This window comes from Gekko japonicus, unplaced genomic scaffold (genome assembly GCF_001447785.1).
Source record: "Gekko japonicus isolate JY-2015 unplaced genomic scaffold, Gekko_japonicus_V1.1 scaffold84, whole genome shotgun sequence".
In the NCBI taxonomy this organism is placed as follows: Eukaryota; Metazoa; Chordata; class Lepidosauria; order Squamata; family Gekkonidae; genus Gekko; species Gekko japonicus.
This window is the reverse complement of record NW_015159712.1, coordinates 555,656-574,693: the sequence shown is the minus strand read 5'-3', so window position 1 is coordinate 574,693 and position 19,038 is coordinate 555,656. Positions and strand designations below refer to the sequence as shown.

The 19,038-nt window shown below is 43.5% G+C and overlaps 1 protein-coding gene across 1 annotated transcript in view; it reads right to left on the bottom strand.

Annotated features, from left to right (window-relative positions):
* The window catches only part of AMBRA1 (autophagy/beclin-1 regulator 1), a 160,579-nt gene that overhangs the window by 72,770 nt on the left and 68,771 nt on the right, over positions 1-19,038 (bottom strand). The window contains exons 10-11 of the mRNA XM_015407332.1: positions 16,036-16,122; positions 8,548-8,730 (exon numbers count right to left, since the gene is read on the bottom strand). Coding sequence (XP_015262818.1) covers positions 8,548-8,730; positions 16,036-16,122 — 270 coding nt within the window. The remainder of the gene's footprint in view (positions 1-8,547; positions 8,731-16,035; positions 16,123-19,038) is intronic.

Here is a 19,038-nt window from a genome sequence, read left to right as displayed (position 1 = left end):
TGTTCTAAAAATTCATAAACAGAATTGCATTCTAAGGCTCTTATTCAGAACTATGACTTTAGAAAACCACAGCTTGTATAAGTTAGGGATTTCCACAGAAAGTAGTCATGTCGATTTTGGATTTGAGTCCAGTAGCATCTCAGGGACCAACAAGATTTTCTGGGTATAAACTTTTGAGAGTCAAAGCTTCCATTTTGGGTATATCTTCCTTCGAACTGCAAACAGGATGCCACCCATTGTGATAGCTACAATGCTGATCTTTACTAATAGGATAAGCATACCTTGGTTGTTAGAATAGAAAGGGGACAGGGGAGGAATGGCCATTTATTTACAAAAGGAAATTCTAATGGGCTGTTTACCTAAGCTCTGCCCACCCCCACAGTGAGGCCAGCAAGGAGGAGTATGAGTGCCACTGTGGGTATGCTCCTTCTTGGCCAGGCTATCAAGGCACAGTGGCACTCAACTTCAGCCTATACCAGTGGTACCCATACTCCTCCTAGCCATCACCACTGTGCCTAGGCAAGCAAAGAAGGGCACAAAAGCACCCACACTCCTCCTTGCCTACCCCATCACATGTAGGCCAGTGAGAAGGAGCACAGGCACAGAGCTGCCTGGCTTCAGCCTGTATTGGCCCAAGCATGGTACAGCTAGTGAGGAAGAACATGGGCCCAGCAGCACCTGGCTTTGCCCTGACAGCAGAGATGTGGTGCTGCCAGTGAGGAGGGGCACGGCATCACCCATACTCCTCCTCACCAGCCTCACCTTGCCCAAGCTGGCAAGGAGCTCAGGCACAGCGGTGCCTGGCTTCACCATGAGCCGGCTGAGGTGTGGTGTGTTTGGAGAGAGAATCATGGCTGCGCCCACCTTTGTCCTGCTGGCTTGTGTGAGGTGCGTCCAGCAATGGTGCCTCATTTCTCTCCACTGGGTTCCGTGACCCTCCATCAGGGTGAGGGGGGCATGGCAGTGGGAAGGGACATACCTGCAGGAAGAGCCATGGCCTTTTCCAGTACACCCCCGGTGAAGGAAGGCATGCATACAAATTGAAACGAGGCATGGATACTAAATATGTTCTCATACACCAAATTGTTTCATAAGCTACACAAGGATTATAGGAAATTATTAGTCATTAGCTTAATTAAAGTTCCCTCTATAATAAGGTTAATGGAATATAGCTATTTCTTACAGCTTCTATTACAAACTGGTATTTGTATATTAAAATCAGGTAAGTACAGCTTAAACATTTAAACTTTCAATCTTATAAAATTCTGTTATTTCAATTTCTTTCCTCTATTTTTCTTTTTATCGAATTTCCATTAGACTTTCAGGACTTTTGGGGCCGCAGCCCCTTTTTCTGATTCGGAGTCGTCCTCTGGATTACTGCTCACCGTAGATTCCAAACCTTCCGTCCCATATGTGCTGCTTTCTTCTTCCATGTCATGTTCTTCTGTTGTTTTCTTATCACTCGCTGGTCTTTGTTGCAGTCCCAGAAACATCTTCGCTTTTAAGACAGAGTCTATCTTTTCTTTTTTATCTTTGTAGTTGAAAAATCCCTCTGTATGGTGTGGAATTTTTCTGCAAAAAGCTAGTTAAGTTTTTCTACTGCTTCCTCTTCTTTCTTATTTCGAATGGTATGTCTTTTAAGACTTTGATTTCTTCAACTTTGATTTTTAGGGTTGTCCCATTTGTGGCCTTGAGCACCACGTCTCTTGTAGATCTTTTTGAGAATCTCACCATTATCTCCCCAGGTGAGGTTTTTTTCTTGATGAATTCTGGATATGTCCAATAGATCATATCCATATCGCTTTGTAATACATCCGCAGTTAAACCTGTCATTGGGGCCAACGCTTCACTTAAAGTTTCCTTCAGATTCTCACCCTTCTGTTCAGGAACACCTTGAAGTCTCAGAACAAAAGCTGATTTTTCCATTTGTAGTCTTAAAAGCTGGTCTTTGTCAGAGGTCCTCTCTTTCTCCTCTACCTCCAGCCTTTGCTTAATTGCTTTTGTCTTGGCTTCAACCTTTTCCACTGATTTTGCTGTCTCCTCTGTTTTTCAATTAGTTTCTTTCAGCTGTTTTTGGAGTGCTTCAAAGTTATTATTGAGGTTAGTCATCTGATCCAACAGAGGGCACAATGCTGTAGCCAACATATTGGGAAAGTCAGTATTTACTTCTGGTTTGACAGCCTGAAGAGCTGATCTTGTAGTTCCACGAGAGTGCGTCAGTCTCATCGCCATCTTTTCTGCCCGACTCGTCATTGTTTACAGTTCGGGGAAAGTTTTTAAAAGTCACCGAAAGTTTATTTATGCAGTCGCTTTAGTGGAATCTATGCTTTACTTGATTCAATCCAAAATTGCTGTAATTCCTAGCCCCCTATCGCTTAAACAGTTTGTTTAAAGTTGGGGGGGTGAGCAGACTCCCTCCCCCTCCGTCATTACCAATCGTGGCTTCGGATGGACGCTTGGCCGCATAACCAGTTAAAAAGAAATTTCACTCACGCTTCATTCCGTATCAGCTGCGGAGGTAGGGAAAACTTTATATTTTCGCTAGATCACTTGTCGCTCGTCCGGTGTACGCCTCTTGGCACCATGAAGGTGCCACAGTGGTGGGACCTATTGGGGCAAAGAGGAGCCTTGATCCCTTGGCCGTGGCCTCGGGAGAGGCACCTCCTGCACCCCAGGCTGGGAGTCCCCTCCAAGGACTCCGGGGGGGGTGTCCGGAATCGTCCGGTACCCCTCCCATCCACCGCGTCACGGGCTGCTCCTATTGGAGCTCCGAAGGAGCACACCCGCCATTAGAGTCGCCGAAACCGGAAACCCGATCTACATTATTTTCAGCAACCTATTCCTGAATGGAGGAAGACACCTGTCACAAGCCTCATCTTGAATGCCTTTATGAAACAGAGATGAAGGATTTCAGATAGGGTTTGCAGACAGCAGAGCAACACACTGTTCCAAATATCTGCATTCAGTGTGTGTCAAACACAATCATACCTGTATTCTCTCCATCACTTGCTGAAAGCTGAAAGACAGATGGCAGGAATTCAGGACACTGCCATATTTATATGCAGAAATATTTCCTCTGGAATTCTAACCTTTTTATGCTTAAGAAAACTACTTACTGCAGGCACAATTCTAATGTGATGGTTGCACAATACTTAAAAGCAAGGCAAGATAATGGATTATAAATATGCAGACCTGAATCATTCATAATTCCAAAAATGTACTGGAGAATTTTAAGAGTATCCCATGAAAACCCACTTGGCTAGCTGGTTGTAGCAGAAAGTAACAACCTAGATAAAATAATAATCTGAATATTAAGCAGAAATTATTAGTCTCCTTCCCAAAAAGAATTTATATCCAGTAAAGTGTATGTCTCCTATTTTCTCTTTACAGCAAGTAGGAGCTGATGTGTTAGATTTGGATGAGGAAAAACTAAATTCACTCTCCATCCAGAAATAAGATCACTCTGTGACTTCTGGCAAATAAATATCAAACTCATCTCACTGGGTAGTTCTGAGACTAAAACCAGTATTCTAAGTTTTTCAGAGAAAGGAGATTAAAATGTAACAAACATTTTGAAATTTTATATGTAATTTACATATTTATATCTTGCTTTTCTCCCCAATGGGAATCCAAAATGACTTACAAGATCGTTCTTTTCTCAATTTTATCTTCACCCCAACCATGTGAGAATTTCCATGGTGGAATGGGGATTCAAACCTGGGTCTCCCAGATCCTAATGTAACACTAACCACTACAGAAATTCACAGAACAACAAATTAGTCTTTATCAGCAGAACTATGAATCTAAGGACTGTCAGGAATTGACAGTTCTCCAAATTACCACAACCAGCTATGAACCGCACAGCCCAAGGATATTAGAAGTAAGTGGTCTTTGGGGAAAACAGCAGTGACAAGTGGAAAAGGGAAATTGTTCCACCCTTTCCACCATGGAAAAGGTAGAAATGAAAGCTTCATTACCTTTCCACCCTGGAATCTATTCTTAATGAAGAGGGGGAATTTTGTTGAAGTTCTTTCTGTGGGAGGGGGAACAAGGACATGAAATTCCACAACAAAAGATTTCATTGTGAGACGTTGGCTAGAGAAACTAAAAAGCTGTACTTCAAAGAGTCCCCTGAACTGGCTTCTCTGTCAGAGGAAGATGATATCTTGAACGCACAGAGTGGCAGAGATCACAATGGAACATTTGTTACCAAAAAAGCACAGCTAGTGCATAGGACAGAAACACACTCCTCTCCTCACTCAGCGTGGAATAAAAGGCAGACTTGGTATGGCTGACTGAATCGATTTCTTGAATGGACCCCTTCGCTGTGTGAATAATTATCTACAGGGGAACACATTTCTCCACAGGTATTTGCCTGGCCCTATGAATGAAGAACGTACCATTCCTTTTTAACAGCTGAACCCCCTTCCCTAGGGGATGAATAGGAGGCAGTAATGGAAATAACGGAGGGTTGCTCTTGCTGAGCTTTCCCGGTCACAATGGGCCCCAGCAGGCTGCCTCACTCCTACTTCTCCAGCCTGCAGTGCAGCTCAGGGAAAGCTATTAGGCAGCTGACTCTTCCACATCTCTCCTCTCATTTACATTTTACACAAACAAAGCCACAATGAAAGGGGAAGATGCACTCACTCCCCTGTGCTTCCGAGTACTTAATTGCTGGAGCATGAAATGACAGCTCCATGGAACAGGAGTTCTGCCTCCACTATAAATTCCTTTCCAGAAGGTTATTTCCTACTGTTCTAGGAGGAGCCAAGTTCAAACTGCCCACTGCAGAAGGAGAATCACCTAAAATTCAAGTGTTTATTTCAACCTGAAAGATGACTGCAAAATGGAATTGGTGCAGACTGTGGTGAAACACTGTCTTCCTAGTTCCAACTGATGGGTGTGTATGGCACTATAAGGCAAATCCAGCCTGGTCAAGAAGTTCTCATGTTTGATCAAGACCCAGGGCCACATAGACAAATTGGTCTCCCTATTCATTACCCCTCCTTCCCTTGCATACCTCCATGCTACCGTATATCGCTAAACTGATAACCCCAGTTTTTAGGAGGGTTTTTATGCTTGCAAGGTTCAACCTTTTCCCTTCAGTAGTGGTCTCAGGTAGATACAGGGGTGTTCCGTACAGGGATAGACTTTGTAACTGTAATCTTGGGGAACCTGACTCTATTACCCATATCCTTCTCCGCTGTCCCAAATACTCCGTTATGCGCAATATCTTGATTCGCCCTTTTCTCCCTTCGCAGAGAGATTTTCTGGACAGAGATTTAAATATTTTTCTAGCAGACAAAAGCCCAGCAATAACACTATCTGTCGCTGAATTTTTGACCTATGTATGGAAGTCAAGAGTAATACTCTGTAATTCTTGTAAATCATGTTAGGATTGTCTTGTATTTTGGAATATCGGGAATATTGGTTGATGTTGTTCTTGTACTACCCCTTAAACTTTTCCTTGCCTGGTTTACTTATATGCCAATAAAGGTTTCTTGCCTGGTTTACTTATGTTATGCCAATAAAGGTTTCTGTTTTGTGTGTTGACAAATTGGTCTTCTTTTGGGTAAGCTTCCCTGTAGTTGCCAACCAGAACTGAACATAAGTTAGACAGTCATTGCAGTGTACTGGTAAAAGTGTCCAGCTGAGATTGGAGAAAATCCATGTTCAGAACCCTAGTCGAGTTACAAAGCCACACGGTGGTCCTGGGCCAACTTTTTTTTTTCTCTCTTTCTCTCTCTCTCTCTGCCTGATTTACTTCCAAGGGCTATTGTAAGGATCAAATGACAGCAGAGAGTCTCATGTGTGCCAACCTGAGCTGCTTGGAGGAACGGTGGGGAAAAAACACAGTAGAAAGACAGACAGATGGAACAGAGGCAACAAAAACAATGCAAATGATCATTTGACCCAATACATTTAGGATGCTCCAAAATAAGAAATAAATATTTAAAATATTTAAAAATAGGAAGCCTGGAAAGGCAAACATACACCAGCACTCCCTAGTAACAAAATATGGTAGGGAACCCAGTACCATGTAAAAATGGTTTCAGCACAAAATGGTCACAAATGCTGACCAATCACTCAAAAATACTACTTGCAGATCAACTGGTTCAAGTATCATACCTACAAGTGGTGGTGGAAAATGCCATCAAGTCACAGCTGACCAGGCCCGCAGTCAGGATTTATTTTGTCGGGGGGCACCTCAGCCAAGCCATGAGCCTCCTCACTGGGACAGCGCAGACAAGAAAGTGGAAGGGAGCCAGCCACCCATGAGTCCGGCAGGACAAGTGGCCAGCAGAGCATGGAATGCGCCCCTCCTCAAAGGGCTGCAATTCCTTCCCACCACTGGGCAGCGCACGAATGCAGCTTTGCCCTGAAAACCACCCCTCTCTTGCAAACAGGCAGAAACTATTCCCAGCAATGAGGCCCTTTTGCAGTGGCCAGAGCATTGTTGGGGCGGGGCTCCAAGGAGGAAATTTTGCGCTGCTAGTAACCCACTGTGTGCTTAGTTGTAACCCTTTGCAGGGCTGTAGGGCTCCCCCGTCCCCGCTGTCCAGATTCCCTGCTCTGCTGCGACAGGCAAGGGACTCCCTCTTCTGCCCCCAGCACTGCTGCTCTTTCACATGCCCTTCCAGCCCCAAACTGGCCCTGGCTGGATCTCATGTGGGGATGGCTGCACCGCTACTCCTCCTCCTCCTTACTACTACTCCTCCTTTTCCCTGGAGTCAGGAAGCAGAATGGCGGTAAGGGAACGCGGTGGAGTAGTGTGCCGCTGCACTTGCTGGCTCAGAGAGCCCCCAGCCAGCTTGGAGAGTGCCCAGCCACCCACCCACCACCTCTCCCTTTTAGAGGGGCTGGGTGAGGAAGGTGGTGGAGGAGCATGCCACTGTGCTCGCTGGCTTGGAGAGCCCCCAGCCAGGCACTCGCCCAGGAGGGTGGTGCAGACGCCTTTCCTGCAGCCGTGGGGGAAAGCAAGGAGAGGTGGCAGCAAAGTCATGGGGCCTTTGAAGTAAGTTGGTGCCCCGTCCCCAAATGCCCCACCATAGCTACAGGCCTGCAGCTGACTTATGGCAACCCCTGGTGAGATTTTCAAGGCAAGAGACATTCAGAGGTAGTTTGCCATTGCCTTTCTCTGCATAGCCACCCTGGTATCCCTTGGAGTTCTCCCATCCAAATACTAGCAAGGGCTGACCCTGCTTAGCTTCCAAGATCTGTTGAGATCGGGCCAGCCTGGGCTGTCCCGGTCAGGGCTATATCTTGACAGACTGGAAAACTGGGCTAGAACAAATAAAAAGAATTTCAGCGGGGATAAATGTAAAGATCTGCATTTAGGTAGGAAAAATCAAATGCATAAATTATAGGATGGGGGAGACTTGTCTGGGCAGTAGTATGTGCAAACCTCCTTCTTTGGAATTGCTGGCTAAGCGCCGTAACAATAAAATTCATTCATTCTCCTTCTTTGGAGGTTTTTAAACAGAGGCTAGATGGCCATCTGACGGCCATGCGGATTCTATGAACTTAGGCAGATCATGAGAGGGAGGGCAGGAAGGCATGAGCCAGTGCTTGGCTCTCGTGGCCCTTTCTAACATGCCCAGTGAAATGGTGATCGTCATTTTGGGGTCAGGAAGTAATTTTCTCCGGGCCAGTTTGGCCAGGGATCCTGGAGGGTTTTTTTTTGCCATCTTCTGGTCATGGAGCAGGGGTCACTGGGGGTGTGATGGGACGTAGTTGTGCATTTCCTACATTGTACAGAGGATTGGACTAGATGACCCCGGAGGTCCCTTCCCACTGTATATTTCTATGAAATCCTTCCTCTACATTATTTCGTCTTGAATAAGCCACTATCTCACCATTTCGGCTCCTTAACTATACAACATTATTGACAGGATTGTTGTGGCACTAAACATCAACAGTTCCCAAAAGACCTTAGCACTTTACTGTGTTCCAGAAATGATGATTAAAATACTAACAGGGTTATCAGATCTTTGACAGGAGAACTGACACAAGCTCTGGCTATAAAGGGACTCTAATATATACCGGAATTGTACAGAGGATTGGACTCTCTCTTAGCACATGATGATCTCTCTCTTCCTCCTGAGCGATACTAACCTGGTTTGCATAACTGACCAGGGGCTGAGTTTAAGCAGCTGTTCTGATTACTAAAATTGTCATCCAAATGGAAACAGCTTGAGAAGTCACCAAAGGCAGCACGCAGCAGCAAATACACCGTGTCCTCCATTCACTGATTAACATTTTAAATTCCATATTTTTACAAATTAAGTCTCAGAACCAGTGAATGGGATGGGATGGGAGAGGGGGAGCTGTTGCAGACGCCTCCCTTTATGCCATTGTAGGGCATGCACTGTCCCCCTGGAGCAGCATTCTAGGCTGTAGTAGGGAGGGGAGGGGAGGAAATTCAATCGTTCAACCTAAGTCCAGCCTAAGCATAGTCTCTCACAGAAAGCCCAGAGTATTTCTGTAAACAGAAGGGGGGAGGGAATCACTGGTCAAACAACTTGATAGAAGATGACAGGTACTTACTCAAAGTCTTCGAATTCCAGATCATTTCCTTCTACCGATGGTCCTGAAGCCTCAGAAGTGGAAGCAGAAGATGAGGAAGAACGGAGCCGATTTTGCTGATACCTCATGGAGCGCTGGCGAATACTATCTCTGCGCGAAAGATACTGGATCATTCTCTGGGCATAATAAGCAGCAGGAGATAACCTGAGGAAGTAAGGGAGAGTGTCATTAGCTTGCAAGCAAGCCTTGCCACATACAGTAGGTCTATCCCAGTTTAGGTTTGCAGCTTTACTGTTCAATTCTGTAGCTGGAAGAGAGAGACTTTCCCTAAATTCCATCTGAGGTTTTCTTTAACAACTGCTTTGTCATGATCTACAAATATGCACTTAAACGTTACTAGTTTTGGGTAGTAACCTTTTTTAGTACCATTCCAAACATGTAATTTTTAGAACTAGAACTGAGATGACCTGAATGATTAGTTTTCAAACCTTGTTTGCCTGGTGCAGGACACTTTCACTTGCTAGGAGAGGACAGGCATGTTTGCCAAATTCGTCCCTGATACTGCAGACCCCCACATTCACACCTAGCAGTGATTCCGAGCTCTGGGACAGCACTGAGGGTCACAGTGGGCTGCAACAGGGGAGAGGAAAGTTCCATTCCTCTCACTGAGCTCTGTTCATATTACACTGGGTCCAGCCAAAGCTTTTAGCCAACTGAACCCTTTTATACGAAATACTACTTTTTATTTTAAAAAAAGCGTTTTCCATATATTCTCAGTAAGTTTTTTACCATCATAGATGGGAAAGAGGCAGAAGCTGAGTGATAGTGGGTCATCTAAGGCCACCCAGTGAGTTCAGGCAAGAAGTAACATTTGAAGAGACAACTTCCTGGCTCACTCTCAGCCACTACAGTACAGTAGCTCTTCTCCTTTGGCTGCCCTGTTAGTCAACCAGCTGTTCATTTGTAGCTGGCGCAATTGCAATAATGTCTCCAACCCCTCCATGCGTATTTTCTCTTTCAGCTTCTTCCCAGCTAACTAAACCATTCATTCAGCCACCTGGATTTTTTTTCTGGCCCTTGTATAGTAGAAAGGTATTTCCTTTCCTCTCCACCTCATAAATTCAATAGGGGGGGGGGAGACGTATGTAGCTCTTCAGAGCGTAGATTAATTGCACTTTTCTGCAAGCAATTTTCAACAAATCCCCCCTGGGATTTCATATTTGTTGCCTCCAACTCCAGTTCAAACACGCTCATTTTACAAGTATAAAGTTGATTTTTCTAACCACTAGCATACTGTGTGATCAAGGTAAGGTACATCACTAGTAATGATTCCCTAAGGGAGCGAATAGGCATAAATTCTACAGAAAACTTGCTGTGGAAGCACACTCATCATAGTTGCAGCACATATAAAGCTCCCCCCCCCCAACGGAATCAGCTTTGGGAGAATGCTTTTTCTCTATCTGAACAGAAGCCAGATTTGCACAGCACAGACTGGCTGACCAAGCGCCCCCTTGCCCCCGTCACAGCATGCACACTCTGGCTGGCTCTTCCACATAACCTCAAGTGGCTAGCATTTATGAGAATTTTGAATTTCAATTAATCTAATCCTTTGTGCATCCATTTGAGCAGGCTTTTTGGGTCTGACGGCATTACACAGAAGATATCTTCACAATCTGAAGCAGGTTATCCCTCAAGAATAGTAAGTTATTTATATAGGATAACATTTGTTATGGTTTTAGACCGTCCTCCTCCTAAGGAGCTCATACATGGTTCTCCCCTCTGCCATTTTGTAAACAAAGTAAAACAAACAACTCATAAGGGTTTCCATATCTGCAATATAAAAACCCATAGATTGATACAACAGTGGCAGTACATGGATGCAGGTAAACAGCACTGAATCCTTCCTATTACTTCTTGGGAGGACCAGAAGGGGTTGATATAAAGCACTAAGTGAGTTAATTTATTATTGGCCAAGAAACATAAACATAACTCCCCCCCCCCAAGCAAAGTAAAGGTCTGCCTTTCAAAGTAAATAAAAAAGCTATTTAGACCACAGCAGAAACTTCAAACGGTTCCTCACTTGTCGTCTTGTCTGGTCCTTATAGGACAAGACTGCCTTTCATAGGCATGCTCTAACGCCCTCCCACAACCAAATCCATGGGTTTTATATATAAAACAACCACTGTATATAAAACAACCACTGTAGTACATGTAGAGAATATGATTCCCTGAAGATTCAGTTAACCGATGACACCCCCACCACAACCAAGCAGTCCTTCTCTCCAAACATTTTCCCCCAACCATTTGTGCCTAGAGTGAGGACCAGCGCGGGAGGGGGGGGACAACACACACCATGCGGGGAGGAATCAGGCCACCACTGTATTGATTACAGGATCCTGAGGTCTTGGAGCAGCATAGGCTAGGGACAATGAGTGCGATCGATAGCTCAACTGCTGTCAGAACTTTACCTAACCCACCTGTTGGTGTAACCAAGGGCAGAGGACTGGTGTTAGGGCTGGAGGCAGTAGAAACTGCTATTCCTAGCCATTACCATCTTCCTAGAGGCATAGCCAGCTCTGAAGTTGGCTGTCCTGTGCCCTGCCTTCTAGAGCCCCTTAAGGGCACATCCCATTGGGTCATGCAGGGAGCCTACCCAGCACAATCTGCAGTATGTTCCCAAGCAAGTGCCTAAATGCCGTAGAAGCCAAATATGTGCCTGTATATGTGGTCCTTCAGTTCCAGAGGACATATTTCATTATCTGCTATTTTGCCCTATGTATACAGAAGTCAGAACTAAATTTCTTCACAATCTGTTAAAGGGACAAAACTTTGCCTCTGACTTGGATAAATTGGTCTTTTTATTATCTGATATTGATCCATTTGAGTCTCACTTTTTGCCTTGGCTGCAAGGAAAATTAGGGCCAAGATCGCTGCTTCAGTAGATGAATCTGATGATTAACCGGATATATTTTCAAGGTTTATAATTTTACGGTATATTGATATTTGTAAACAACTGCATTTTACTTCTAACAATTTTAAAAACCATTCTTGTAATTATGTTTGACCACAATATTCTTAATCCCCTTTTGTGATGGCCTTTGGCTACATACAATAAATAAATGTATGTCTGTCTATCAGGAAAGAATGGGGGAGGAGGGGAGATGGCTGTAGGAAGCTAAGCAACAGGCAGGTGAAGGGTTCTGCACATCTCTCATGCATCCCCTTCACTGTTAAAAAAAGATCCATATCCCCTCTAACTGGTGCAGGTCCATATTTAGATACTTAGATCAGCAGACATTATACTCAGGTTTTCTTGGATGAATCAGGCTTCCAGGCTGGTTTTTGAACTGAAACTACTTTCACCATCCTGGTAAAAGACCTGTGTTGGGAGAGAAGGAGGTATGCCATTCCCCTCCCAGCATCTTCCACTACCACTGAACACGGTATCCTTCAGCAGTCACTATGCTTCAGTGGTTCTGCACCTATCCAGCAGGTCAGTGCTAGAGTAGTGTGGAGCGACCACAGCTCTGCAGAGTTCCACAGGATTCTTTTTGGACCCCTATATCATGACTTAACAATTCTAGGTGTCAGGTTGTAATTGCAACCTGAAGTCTGCTGGGGACAACTAAAGCTCCAGTGATCCTAGTTCCTGTAGGCGACGAGAACTAAAGTAGGAGCATTACATTTTTCCTGGGTTGTGCTTCTTTGGGAAAACATCCTCACACACCCCAAACATTTTGCAAGATGGAGTCAATGTCCAAAGTGGGATGGGAGCCCCCTCATATTTCAGGTTTGTATTTTGAGTGCACTGTGAGATTCTGCAGTGTTTATGACACATAATGGTGCGTGTAGCTCAGAACATCTTCAATTAACTTTGGTTAATTGGGTTGTTTCTGCAAAAGGTTGATCTTGCCACAGAAATTGATTCTTGAGTAAGGCCTAGGCTAGACTACAGTAAAGACATACACAAGGAGCTACTTCTGAAAAATCTTCAGAAACTTCAGCTTATCTGGAACAGGCTGCCAGGTTGTTAAAAGGAATTTTGCCATGGTGAGCATACTCCTTGGGTCCTCAAAATTCTTCACTGAGTTCCAGTATGTTTCTAGACAGAATTCAAAATGCTGATACTGACATTTAAAGCCATAAATGGCCAGAGCCCAAGATATTTACATGTCTGACTTCTTTCACATGAACCTGCCAGTCCCAGAGTTGGCACAAGCCCTGGGCTCCACCGCTTCCCCTGAGCCAAAAATATCTAGGATGATGGGAGCAGAAAAGGAAGGGAGCAAGACTCACTGGCTCCTCGCCATGTGGAAGACATTGAGGGACAGCAGGCCAGCACCCAAGCCAAAGCTGCTTGTGGAGGGCAAGAGTAAAGTGGAGCCTTCCCAGCGACAGCCAAGGGCCCTGCTTCAGAGCCAGAGGGTGAGTAACATCACTGGCTGGTGCTAGTAACAGGAGTCCGGCACCAGTCAAGGACCACCCCAATCCCATTCCTGGGGGCTGGAGAACATCGAGGCTGCAGTGGTGCCCTCAGTGGCAGATGCCAGGCTGGTAAGGCCCAGAGTGGGAGATGGCCAGAGAGGACAGGCCTGGACTAGTAAGATGGGGGAGGGGAACAGAGCCCCACCCTTTGTAAGGGCTGGATTCAACGTGATGGGGGGGGGGCCTGGGACAGACCTATAAATGGGAGACTCCCAGGAAGGTCAGGGAGAAAATGGGTTGTGGGAAGCTCCCCTTTTCAGAAGCAGTCCAGTCTGGCCAAAGGAGGACCAGGATGAACCTAAACCCCCATCCTTAACCCAGTCTGACGTTTGAGGAGGCCTTCCAAGGAAGGAGAGAGTCGATGGTGGAGGGCCAGCAGATAAGGGTCATGAGCAGCGTTCCCTCTAAGCTGAGTTAGTGTGAGCTAGCTCACGATTTTTTAGCCTATGGCTCACACATTTTTGTCTTAGCTCAGGAAGGATGGCTCCAGAGCAAATGAATCTATGCAGTAGCCAAATTGCTCGCTCACAACTTTAGTGCCAGTAGCTCACAAAGTGGAAGTTTTGCTCACAAGACTCCACAGCTTAGAGGGAACATTGGTCATGAGGGAGGAGCCTCACACTGCCTGTCAACAATTTGTCTTGGATGTCCTTTTTTAAGGTCCCCCTGCATTCAAATGTCTGTCAGAAAAACATCGTTTTCTGTCATTGTAGCCCAACTATGGAATACCTTCCCAGGGTATGGTCCATTTGTACAAACTTCATCCTCTTTTAGGTATTATGCAAAATCATTCTTATGAACCTGAGCCTTTGAAACTGACACTATAGTTACTTGGTTTTTTTCAGAGAGAAAGAGGAAGAATATGTGTACACACACAAATATGGGTCTTGGATGACCCATTAGAGCTGTTTGAGATAGATTTTTAGATATATTTTAACTGTCGATTTGTTGTACTGTGAATTTATGATGGAACCTGCCCTGAGCCTGCTTGTGGAGAGGGTGGGATAAAAATCGAATGAAATTTAAAAAAATAATACTTTTTTTAACATTTTTTTAATTTTACATACTTATTTGAAAAATAAGTAAATAAATGGCCCTAACTCTTTGTTCAGATATGGAAAGTTCTCAGTTACTTGCTTTAAGGACAATTCCTCAAGCTCAGGGAAGAAATTGTTCAGAATTTTAAGGAAGTTCTGCCAAGTCAAGATCTGAGAGATAGAGGTTATGCTAAACAAGTAATACAAAAACATTTTTGAAAGCTATAAAAAGGCAGATGACAGAACTACTCAAGTATGGACAGTTAAGGCAAAGGAATCAAGTGGTTATTCAAAATGGTCTCTCTAACGGGTTGTACAGGCATATGTTGGCATCTTAGAGGCAGCTGGTGGAATCAACTGATGGTAATTATAAGAAGACACAAACATCATATGGTTTTTGCTGCACTGCAATGCTTCAACACATAAAGTTAATGAAGGACCAAGAGCATGATGAAGGGCCAAATATGAACATTCCAAAAGGCCATTTCCCATGTAATTTTATGTTTAGTTGTGAAAGGTTGTTTAGGATGACAAATTTTAAGATCTCCTGTCTGTAGGTCAGGAAGACAGTACTCTTCAGCAGTATTGCCTTTAATCCCAAAGGCAATTCAAAAATAACTGCCAACAATTTTATTTGCAAATACTTTTATCACTGTGGTAGTCATTTATGCAGCTGTGATTCATTTTTCAACATTATGGCACTGGATTCCATCAGTAGCTACATTTTTAAAATCCTCATTTTCTCCACAAAAAAGGCATCCTTGCCTTCAATTCTTTTGAAAAAAGATTTAAACAGCAGTTTATATCAACTACTTTACACCCAACAGGTTTCATCTTTCCTTTGTATTGATCAGCCTACTTTTGCAGGAGGGTTTTCCCCCTTATAGATTCATTTGTATAAAGCCCATTTCATTGCTCTTATTACCTCTGGCAACATTAGGGGTTTTTTTTTCACTTAGCCATGTCTCTTCCTTTCCTTCCCTGCCGTACACCTAGTAAATAGTGTGGTGCTGCTTTTTTTTAATATTCCAACATTCAAACAGGTTTTTTTCCTAAGCTCTTTATTCTTTGTGGATTTGTGTTTTTCAAAGAACTTGTCATTGGTGGCACCTTAATTATAGCACCTAAAGACTCTCCTATATTAACACTTCCTCCCATTACCTTGTTCATTTATTTAGTTTTCAAAAAGAGATGCTTTCTGCAAATCCCTCATGCTCCATTCTGAATTTTCATGACTTATTCAAATCCAAATAAGTCGTCATCAACACCCTTCCTTATCACTGCGTCCTCATTCATTCCCTTCCCATTAATAATGCAGCAGATGCAAGATGGCTTTTTGCGTCAAATTATATTCTATGCTTCTGACCAAAGTATTAGCCTCTACATCTCTGAACAAATGTAAGGGGTGTGTGTCACTATTCAATATCGAAAATGTTTGTCCTCTATCATTCGATTTACCCAAAGGAGATGATACACATCCCAGGCAATGAGATTCACAAGCATGTATACATATTAAGAGTCTTTACTACACAAGGAGGCTGCTTACACACAAGTCCAAATTATTATTTTTAATGTCATGGCAACATAATTTACATAACAACAGAGAGAAATCTCTGTTCAGAGGAACTTATCTAATTCTTGACAGTGTAGGTGACAAAATGAGAGAAGAAAGAGAAAAGGGCAACAACGAATGAATGTGAACTCACACTTTTATGCACATTAGTCCACATACCCATATGAAAAGAAAGTCAGGGAAAATATAATTTCTGTAGAAGAATTAGAAAATGGCAGGAAGGGACAACACACAAAATTTTTGCAAATCATCATAGGAATAAGGGGCAACAGAGAAAAATATTATTTCATTCTGTCTAAATATACCCTTTTCTTTTAAATGTGTGATAGTGTAGAAAGAACCATCCTGGGCAGAAAACAAGCAGAAGACATGTGCCCTTAAGTTCCACTTCATAGGAGACAATTCTGTCCTTACCTAGCTGGATCAGGATAGATCGGATGCTCCCGAGATCCTGCCCCGTCATAACGGGATAGCGAAATAAGAGAAGATTCCAGCAGCCTCCTAGGAAAGAAAACAAATAATTTAAGAAATTGGCAACATTAAGTCACCAGCACACCCCTGCCAATTCCAAAATCTGTACACCATGGCTTTTTTCTGTTTCTTTTTTTACCCCCACCCCTAGTGCTGTTTTTAGCATCCTACAGAGGCCTACAGCCTACAGAGTCCAAATTAATTTTGGAATAACTTCCATGACAGTACCGGGTTTTTTGGTCCCCTAAACTTCATGGTCATTATAGGAATGAGAAAGCTCCACTACAATTCAACTTTGTTACAAGGCACAGCCCAATTTTTTTCACTGAGTGCTGCCAGGAACATCCAGCTAAAAATGGAACCTTTATGATCCAGCCTTCATGTGAATGAGCAGCTCACAGATGCACCATCCTCTGCAGGCTATATTCACAGGATACCAAAAAGAGCACCAAAAGAAAAAGGGATAAGAAAGAAACAGGAAAAAAGCCACAAAGTATACAGTTGGGAATACTGAGTTAAAACAGATGCATTTTGGTCCTAGATACTATTTCAACAGTGCTGCTTCAGGTGTTTAAGTTTTCTGTACAGCTTCTGTTTTCTGCTGTTTACAGTAGCTTGAAAACAATGGGTTAGATCTCACTTAATACTGCAAGACAGGGTAGGTTCACCTATTCCCCTCTCCTACTGCAGATCTCTGATTCCCCTTCCTGCTGTTCCTGAGGGTCTTCGATCCCCCAAGAGCGGGGGAGGGGGGCATTTTGGACAGCAGCAGGTGGGAGAAGGAGAGAAAGTCATGCACTGTTGCAGAAATTCTTCCATCAGCAGTAACTTGCAGGTGGATCCCAGCTAGTATGTAGACTGTCACACTTGGAAACCACATACATAAGTTTCACTGCCCATGCACGACTAGAAAGTTGCTTTGGTGGAGACAATGCCTTCTCTGTCACATATGAATCCGACACAACATAAATGTACATATAATCATCATGTGCAGCTTTCTGCCCATGCCTTTCAACCTTTTTTTCCTGCATAGCTGTTGTTTACTGGGTAGGAAATAGATAATGGTAGGAGAAGGCCTCATTTTTTAAGAAGAAAAAGGGAAGAAAAGTCCAGTAATTATTCATATTATCTAATATTTCTTACTCACTTTCCACTAAGAGCTCAGAAATTTGCTAGGTTCCTTACTGACATATTATAATCCAAATATAACAAAACAAATTATTCCAGAATACTTTCACACAGGTACTTTCACTCTAATACTTTCACTCTTGAAGTAATAGCTTTTTAACATACTTTAAAGATTTGTGAAAACTGGCATAAAATCAAAATATTTCCTCCCACAGGAATCTCCCCAAGCCTTGAGATCTCTGTGAAAGCCTTTCTACAGGTAAGACTCAAGATATACAGGTGCCTTGGCTGTTCTTTCTTCACAAGAAATGCCAATGTTATGGAAAAGGATCTTCAGAGAGGTCTGTCAAGTTACCCAATTGTTTAGTTTTAAATAAATCTCTACACCCCTATTTTTTGCCAGATAATTCAAAAATGGTATTTTGAAATCTCAAAACCTGGCAGCAGAATTTATCTAACTTGTGTCTGTATGTGTACAAAGCACATATTGTTTATTTTGAGCTCAGAACATGATTTTTGCTGGGTGGGACAGTTTCCTTTTCTGAAAGGAAAATATTCAGTGTTTAATTTGAGTTGAGTGCTCACATTGGCACTTTGCTAGGAGGCAAATTATCTCTAAAAGATTCAGATAACAGTCTGTAGGTCCTCCCTCCGTGTCACAGTTACATGGTACTTGCTGAAACATAAGCGATTATTCAAATTGGTACACAGGAATTATTTGGGATTGAGCAACTTGCTCAGTTACTAAACAGCTTAGAAAATGTTTAACTTTAAGCTTTACAATTTATTATTAAAACAGATTTTCTAAACTAGGGGGGGGATTCAGCATTACAGGCAGACACAGACTCCTCAAGCAAACCTCATAGAAAGAGGGCGGGGGAACTGTAGGAATTCATGCAAGTTTAAAGAATAAGTGTTTGTCAACTGCTTACTGAGCTTTCCAAATTCAGCCTTCAATCAAACCCTAGTGGAAGTGCTGAGACTGTCACCCTCCTGAATTCAACATAACCCAGTCACAGCATGCCTGCGCCAAACCAGAGAGTAGAAATAAAAGACACTAGAGCCATCTTGTATCCATTAGTGAGTATTTAACTCCACAAGCCTTATGCTTTTTATAAAATACAGAAAGCAAGGCAAACCCTGAATAGCAGACTTCTCTGCACTCGCACAGCAGATTCCACATTTCTTCACTGCATGCCTGGATTTCGCAGTAATGAAGCTGAACTAGGCTTTCTTCAAACAACTGCATTTTCAAACCAGAACTGTGTTATGGCTTCCAAAGTTCACGATCTGTGTGTCAAACTACCACAGCTAGGAAGCATCCTCTTGCAGCCCTGGCACCAAGAGGAGGGGGTGAGGTGGGCATCCAGGCTAGAGTCCATCCATCATCCCCAACTAACTACTAACCCCGTATAGAGTTTACTTGAAATAATACACACTTACACATAGATTTCAGGAAAGTGGGAAAATAGGCCACAACTTTATTGATTACAGGTGTAGTATGCTTTGGCATAGCATGGGTGCCGGATCCAGTCCCTTGACTGGCCTCCTGCCGGTCAATAATCTGCTGTACACCTGGGGATGACAGGTCTCTGAATACCACAAGGGCAGACACCCTGAGGTGGTCTCCCCTGCCACCTGGGCGTGAGGGGAATCCCCGGGCATGCCCCCAGGCTGGGTGCACCCGATCCCCGATCTCAGGAAATAGGCACACAGGCCAGCTTTCCTGATAATGGATCCGACCCCACGTTGATACCACCAAGTTGTGACAAAGAATAAAATGACGTGAAACAAAATGCATGCAAAAAAAAACCTTTA